This window comes from Corvus hawaiiensis, chromosome 24 (genome assembly GCF_020740725.1).
Source record: "Corvus hawaiiensis isolate bCorHaw1 chromosome 24, bCorHaw1.pri.cur, whole genome shotgun sequence".
NCBI lineage: Eukaryota > Metazoa > Chordata > Aves > Passeriformes > Corvidae > Corvus > Corvus hawaiiensis.
The window spans coordinates 4577215-4585048 of record NC_063236.1 but is presented as its reverse complement, the minus strand read 5'-3'; the positions used below and the strand labels follow the sequence as shown (position 1 = coordinate 4585048).

The 7834-nt window shown below is 55.7% G+C and overlaps 1 protein-coding gene across 1 annotated transcript; it reads left to right on the top strand.

Annotated features, from left to right (window-relative positions):
* Positions 1 to 1616: 1616 nt before the first annotated feature.
* On the top strand, positions 1617 to 2814 carry LOC125337890 (zinc finger protein with KRAB and SCAN domains 1-like). The gene is made up of 2 exons (XM_048328112.1): positions 1617 to 1627; positions 1813 to 2814. Exon 2 carries the CDS (start codon positions 1827 to 1829, stop codon positions 2397 to 2399), a length of 573 nt encoding a protein of 190 aa, XP_048184069.1. The 5' UTR covers positions 1617 to 1627; positions 1813 to 1826; the 3' UTR covers positions 2400 to 2814.
* The last annotated feature ends 5020 nt before the right edge of the window (positions 2815 to 7834 follow it).

The window sequence follows — 7834 nt, the reverse complement described above, 5'->3', positions numbered from 1 at the left end:
TGGAACAGCTGTAGGAGCCACCTGGACGAGGGTCCCTACAAGTTCTCGGATGCAGGAAGAGCCCCAAGGAGCCCAGGTCCCCCCAGAACCACCACCTGAAGCAGAAGGTGGTGACAACTCTCCATCCCAGGGCCCTGGGAACACTCTGGGGTCTCCAGGCTGACCCCCTCCAGCAAGGGGCTCACACCGGCCCTCACCCTGCCCCTGAAATCCCTTGGGATCTCCCATCAATCTCTGCATCCCCCGCTCCCCTCTCCATCCTGACATGAGACCAAAGGGGTGGAATTCCCCACCCAGGGCAATGACAACACCAAGTTTTTATCTCCACCCACCAATTTTGCATCTTTTCCCTTGGCCAGGTTCCCCCTCAGTGGGTGGGAGCAGCCCAGAGCCCTGCACTGCCCATCCTGACCTGTCCTGGCTCCATTCCCATTCCTCCCGTGGGGTGTGAGGGGTTTGGGGGAACAGGGCAGGAGGAGGAGGGATGGAAGAGAAGAAGGAGGGAAGAAGGAGCGGGAGAAAATGTGGAGAGAGGAGGAGCAGGAGGTGGGATTAGGGAGGAGAAGGAGGGGGACAGATGGAGGAAGACAAGAAGAAGGGGGAGGAAGAGGAGGGAGCTCGTGGGTCCAGTGCTCCCAGAATTTGCAGGCCCCTCACCCCAAGGAGCATCAACCCCCCCATCCCACAGGTGATGGGGGAGGGAGAGTTTGGCCCAAATATCCTGGGGACACCCTGGGCTGGTGTTTTTGGGGGGGATGTTTGGATCTTGCAGGACTCCAAAGCTGAGCTGTAGGTGCCCCTTGGGGGGACACTGGGGGGTCCCCAGGAGGTGTTTTTGGGGGTCCCTGTTGCAGCTGCTGGCAGAGCTCCAGTGGGGGGTGGTGGGATGTCAGGTCCTCCCCATGCTGGTGGTCAGGCAGGGCCACCTCCAGCCCGGAGCCAGGGGGCTGCGGGACCACCTGGGACAGCCAGAGGGGGAACCTCAGGACCCCCAGAGTGGGACGAGCAGAGAGGGGCAGTACCAGGAGCAGGGGAGCCCCGGCAGTCTGGAGGAGCGAACCCCTGTGACCCCCAGGACCCCAAAGTGGGGAGCCCAGAGAGGGGGGAGCGCCGCCATTCGCAGGACCCTCAACAGCCTGGAGAGGGGGAGGGGGGACTCCTTGGACCCCCTGCACCCCGAAGCAGAGAATAAGGGGAGAAGGACCCATGGACCCATAACCCCCAGCATCCCTAAGTGGGGAGAGGGAAGAGGGGGAACTTCTCAGATTCCTGGGACTCCCAGCAGCCTGGGGAGAGTGAGGACCAAGTAGATGGGGACCCCCAATACAAGCATGACCCCCAGCAGCTGGGATGGGGGGGAACCCCCGAACACCAAAGGGCAGAGACCAGAGACAGGGAACTCCTGGGTGGCTTTTTCAGGGCTGAATCTTGGTGTTTGGGAGGTTTTTATGGACCCCAGATGCCCAGGGACTTCTAGACATGGACTCTGGCAGAGGGACCTTCAAACTCAACATGCTCATCCCTTGTTTCTCCCCAAACCAGGATTTCCCATTCCCAGTCCTTGGCCAGATGGAGGAGGAGGCTGTGAGGAAGAGGAAGAGGAAGATGCTCCGGGAGCCCCAGGCAGGTGAGGAGGAAGTCAGTGGCCCTTTCCCCCTCTCTCCTGCTCCATCTCCCAGCCCAGCATCGCCCCTGGCTGCAGGACAACCCCGCTGCCGACGCCGTCCTGCCGGGGACGGACTGGGGGGATCTCCTTCCCCTTCCCTGTGGCACGGAGGCAAATCCCATCCTCTCCTTGTCCTTCCTCCCCAGACAAGGAGCTGAGCATGGAGCCCAGGGAGGACAAATCCCCGCAGCAGAACCTGGTGGAAGAGGCCGTTTTGAGCGGCTCCACGGTGCAGGAATCCAATGGGGAGGAAAAGCCCCAGAGGTCCTGCAGGAGGAGGGGCTGCAAACGCAGCCCAGGATGCTCTGAGGAGGAAAGACCCACCCTGTGCGGGGAAGGCGGCCAGAGATCCAGCCAGAGGTCAGAGCTGGTGGTCCATGAGCAGCTTCACGATGGGGAGAAGCCCCACAAGTGTGGGGAATGTGGGAAGAGCTTCAGCCGCAGCTCTGACCTGATCTGTCACCAGATGATCCACTCTGGGGAACGGCCTTACGAGTGTCCCGAGTGTGGGAAGAGGTTTCAGAGCAGCTCCAATCTCCTCCTGCACCAGCGGATTCACACAGAGGAGAGGCCCTTCCGCTGCCCCGACTGCAGGAAGGGTTTCTGGTACAACTCTGACCTTGTCAGGCACCGGCGCATCCACACCGGGGAGAGGCCCTACGAGTGTCCCCAGTGTGGGAAGAGCTTCTCCAGGAGCTCAGCCTTGACCAGACACCAACGGAGGCACCACTAAGGGAAGCCCTGCGAGTGCCCCAACTGCGGGAAGAGCTTTGTCCTCTGCTCCAACTCCATCCGCCATCAGAGGACCCACATTGGGAAGAGCCCTGGTGACTTACATTCCCTGTGATCCGTGTTGGGAAGACCCCTGGCTGGTGCTCTCCACGTTCTCCTGGATTCCCATAGTCACCTGGGTGAACACAGGGGCAGGAACATCCATCGGGACTCAGATCAACATTGGAAATTCATTGGGAAGAGCTGATTTTTTACCTTTACACCCTAAAATTTTCATCTGCTCTGTCCAATTGTTTCTTCTGGTGGCATCAAGCAACCCTGGATGATCTTGGAGGTCGTTTTCAATCTAAGTAATTTCTGTGTTTATCCCATTGAAAAACCAAAATTGGTGTAAAAATAAAGAAATTAAACAAAGAGATCTAAAGCTGCACCATTTTCCTGGAATTTGGGGGTGAATTTGGGGTTCAGAGGAATATTCGGGAGGATTTGTGTGTTGTGGGGCCATGAAGCCAGGCAGATTGGGGCCACAATCTCACAGTTGTGGTGGCAGAACGTGTCCACCTGAGCCCGTCTGTTCTCCAGGAATTCCGGTTGTCTGTCCCAGTCCCTGGCCTCGGTCTGCCCATCCAGGGTGTCTCCCACAAAGTGCCCAAATCGCTGCTGAAGTGCCCATGCTGCTCTGGGCTGTGGATGTTCCTGTCCACCAACCTGTCCTGGTCGGTGCCATGTGGGCTGGGAGGGGGTTTGGGGCCTCCTGGGGGGACTGGGAAGGGGTTTTGTGGCTCTTGGGGCCATTTGTGGTGCTGGGAGGGGCTTTGGAGGGCTTTTGGGGCAGTCTGTGAGGGAGTTTTGGGATGCTGGCAGGGCTGTGTGGCTTGGAGAGAATTTGAGTGGGTGTTGGGGGAGATGAGAAGGGGTTTTGGTGGCTCTTGGGGCCATTTCAATTGCAGGGAGTGGTTGGGGGAGTCCTGGCTGTGAGCTGTGGGGTGGTTTGAGGGGTCTGAGAGTGGCTGTGGGGCTGGGAGGGGGTTTTAAGGTGGATGTGACCTCTGCCCCAGACCCCAAAGCTGCCACCAGACCCCATCCCCAAGATGCTGCTGGGGGTTGGAGGCTCCATGTTGGGGTTCATCCACCTGGCGCTGTCAGAGAAGGTGAGTGAGGGTCCCCAGGGGCCGTGTGTGTCCCCCCAGAGCGTGTGTGACCCCCGCCCATCCCGGTGTCACCCTTTTTTCCCTGCCCACAGGGCTCCTGAGCCAGCCCCTGCTGCCCCGGGAGGGAATTTGGGGAGGGGGCAGAGGGGGTGCGCAGCCCCCGCCGGGGGATGACCCCGGCCCAGCGCCCTTCGTTCAGCACCGAGCTGGGCTTGGGGCCGCAGGAGGAAGAGGCCGATGGGAAGCAGATCCTGCAGGGGGGACAGGGCTTGGGCTCAGGGCAAGGTCCTGCCCTGCACACCTGGCTCAGGTGTGAGCCTGCCCCAGGAAGGGAGCGGGACATTCCCATCCCCATGGATCAGGGCTGGGAGCAGCGCTGGGACCACGGACATGGAAATACTGGGAGCCACTGGGACCGCCCTGGGGGGTGAATTATCCCCCCCAGCACCTTTCCAGGCCGCCCTGCGAGCTGAGAAATGCTCGCTGGGCCTCGGCCTTGGCCAAGAGCCCCCGGGCTCAGCTGCTCTGAGCTCAGGCGCTGCCGGCTCCCGCAGCCCGCCCAGGGCCGCCCTGCCCATGCCGGGGCTGTGCTGGAATTCTCTGCTGCTGCTGGGCCACTCGGGGGGTCTGGCCCAGCAGGAAAGGTGACCCTGAGCCAGGAGCTTTCCTTGGCTGCTGCAAAGCCTCGGCACGGAAAGACCTTCCCAGTGCTGTGCCCTGGGCCGGGAGGGATTGTGCGACCAGAGCTGTCCCTCCATTTCTTCTGCCAGGCAGCTTTAGGACATGAAAAGTGGAGAAGCCAGAGCTGCCTCTCAGCTTTCCGCAGTCCTCCAGAGGAATCCTGTGTGGGAAGCACCCTGGGAACAGGGTTTAGGTGCCAGGGCGGGGGAATTCAGAGCCCTTTCCTCCCCCGTGGGCCCAGGCTCTGGCCCTTGCCCTTTGCAATGGCCCTGCAGCTGCCAGAGGGGCCTTTTTGGCTCAGCTGAGAGCAGTCCTGCTGCAAGGCTGTCCTCGAGCTGCTTGGGCTGCACATGTGCCCAGGGAATGCTCATTGCTTGCAGTCTCAGGCGCTGTGGGTGTGCAGGTGTAACTACTGCAGGAGGGAACAGCTCTGCTGGGGGCAGTTCTCTTTTTCTTGGTGGTTTTTCTGTTGAATGAACGTTCCCTGCCAGCTCTGGGCAGAGCTCTGTAGCTGTATGTGCCACTTGTCTGTGGCACTGTGGCTCAGGAGGTGGCCAAGGGGAGCTTGGCCGAGGTGTGGGCAGAGGAATGGCCATCAGGCCAGGCTGGGGGGTCAGCGGCCGGTCAGTTGCGTTGCGTGGCCGCGGCTCTGGAGGCTTGTGTGGGAGCGTGTGCAGGGCTGGAAGGCTGGGGCTGCCGCCGCTGTGTCCCAGAGCCGGGAAGGCCGGGGCTGGCCCGGCCCTGGCCCGGCCCCGCCAGCTCTGCCAGCTGCCGGCGGGGACACAAAGGGCAGCTCCGAGCTGCGGCCGCTGCGCTGCGGCCGCACAAACGCAGCGCCCGCAGAGCTCCAGGGCAAGGTGCTGGCCCTGGCTCGGGGCTGGGCCGGGGCCAGCGGCAGAAAATCAACTTGCAGCTTGGGCCCCGCAGCAGGGAGGAGCAGCAATTGCTGGCTGGGAGAGACTCTTGCCAAGGGCCTGCGGGGCCGGGCCCCAGGGAACGGCTTCCCGCTGCCCGAGGGCAGGCTGAGATGGGATGTGGGGCAGCAATGGTTCCCTGGCAGGGCGCTCAGGGCCTGGCACAGGCTGGCCCCAGAAGCTGCGGCTGCCCCCGCATCCCTGCAAGTGTCCCAGGCCGGCTCGGCCATTGGGGCTTCCTGCCCAGGAGGGCTGGGCTGGGCTGGGGCTGCTGAGGGCAGGATGGGCTCTGCCTGAGACAGCTGAAGGCTGCGCATGATGAGGCCGGGGGGACCCCGTTCCTCAGTGGGTTCCTGAAGGGATTTCAGGGTATGTGCCGTTCCTGAGGCAGTTTTGGGGTGCCCCCAATGCTTTGGGAGGGGTTGTGAGAGGGGGGCTCTGGTACTTGGAAGGGGGAGCTATTGTCAGGGATGTGGGGAGCCCATTTTGGGAAGGATGCTGCTGTTTCTGGCAATGTTGAGAGGTTCTGAATGGGCTGTGGGGCCCTGGCTCTCATTTTGGCACTTGAGGTGAGCCCATGGGCACAGCAAGGGCTCAGGAGAGGTTCCAAGCTCCCATTTGGGATGGAGGGATTGAGCGGGAGCCTCCAATGAACTCAATGCCAGCCCCAATGTTTTGATGGCAGCCCCAAATGGCTCGATCCGTCAGCCCCAAGGCCCGGCTGTGGGGAGTCAGGAAGCACAGAAGGGGAATTGGTGTCCAGGAGGGATGGGATGGGGTGGGATGGGATGGGATGGGGTGGGATGGGATGGGATGGGATGGGATGGGATGGGGTGGGGTGGGATGGGATGGGATGGGATGGGATGGGATGGGGTGGGGTGGGATGGGATGGGATGGGATGGGATGGGATGGGATGGGATGGGATGGGGTGGGATGGGATGGGGTGGGGTGGGATGGGATGGGATGGGATGGGGTAGGGTGGGATGGGATGGGGGTGGCATTGTGGGGGTGGGATGAAGTTTGGGAGGGATGGGATGGTTTGTGCACTTGGAGTGGAGCACTCCAGGGATGAAAACCAGGAGCTGCTTTTGGGGAGGCTCCTGCTGCTTTTTGTCAATTTTGGGGCCTCTAAGTGGTTTCTGGGAAGTTTCAGTGAATTTGGGGAAGGTGCCATAAACCCTCCGCAATTTGGGGGGCTGAGGTGAAGTCCCCAATTTTGGGACGGTGCAGGGACCCCAATTGGGAAGGGATCCTGCTGCTTTGCACCCCTTCAATGGGGTGAGAAGTGGCTTGTGAGGGAAGGAAGGAAGGAATTATGGAAGGAAGGAAGGAATTACGGAAGGAATTTCGGAAGGAAGGAAGGAAGGAAGGAAGGAAGGAAGGAAGGAAGGAAGGAAGGAAGGAAGGAAGGAAGGAAGGAAGGAAAGAAGGAAAGGAGGAAAGGAGGAAAGGAGGAAAGGAGGAAAGGAGGAAAGAAGGAAAGAAGGAAAGAAGGAAAGAAGGAAAGGAGGAAAGAAGGAAAGAAGGAAAGGAGGAAAGGAGGAAGTAAAATAGAAGAAAGAAAGAAAGAAAGAGCAACAAGAAATAATAAAAAAGAAAAAAAAAGAAAAGACATTAAAAATGAAGAAAGGAAGCAAGAAAAATATAATAAAAATGAAAGAAAGAAAAGAAGAAAGGAAGAAAATCAAAAGACAGATATAAAAAAGAAAATGAAAGTGATGAAAAAAGAAAAGAAAAAGAAAGAAAGCAGGACTAAATAACAGGAAACCAACAAGAAAAAATTATTTAAAAAGAAAGATCATTAATAAATGAAGCAAGCTAGCAAAAAGATAATAAAAATGAAAGAAAGGAAGAAAAGAGGAAAGAAAGAAACAAAGAGAAAGAAAAGAAAAATTAACAAGAAAATGAAAAAGTGAAGAAAAAAGAAAAGAAGAAAGAAACAAAGAGAAAGAAAAGAAAAATTAACAAGAAAATGAAAAAAGTGAAGAAAAAAGAAAAGAAGAAAGAAACAAAGAAATAAAGAAAGCAGGACTACATAACATGAAACCAATAGGAAAATAAAAAGAAAAAAAATAAGAAAGAAAGAAGCAAGGAAGCAAGAAAAAAAGAACAGAAATACACAAGAAAAGAACAAAAGAAGAACAGAAAGAAAGCCAAAAGAGAAAGAAGGAAGACACAAAGCAACAAAAAAAATTTAAATGAAAGAAAAAAATATAAAAGAGTGAAGAATGAAGAAAGCAAGCTAAAAGAAATCAACACGAAAATTTAAAAAGCAAAGGAAAGTAAAAGATAAAGGAAAGACTCAATAATGTGAGACCAAGAAGAAAAATAAAAAAAGAGAAATTAAGAAGAAAGCAGCAAGAAACAATTAAAAAACCAAGAAAACTATTCAAAAATGAAGAAAGAAAGAAAAAAGCAAAAAGATGATAAAAATGGAAGAAGGAAAGGAAGAAAAAAAGAAAGAGTGAAAACATAAACATACAAGAAAATAAATGTTAAGAAAAGTCAAAAAAAGAAGAAAGAACAAAACAAGGAAGAAAGAAAATGACGGAAAGAAAGACACGAGAAAAAAAAAAGTACAAGAGAACCAAAGGAAAGCAAAAAAAGAAAGAAAGATGAAAAACAGAAAGCAACAAAAAAAGAAAAAGAAAAAAGGTAAAAGAATGAAGGAAAGAAAAAAGAAGGAAGGA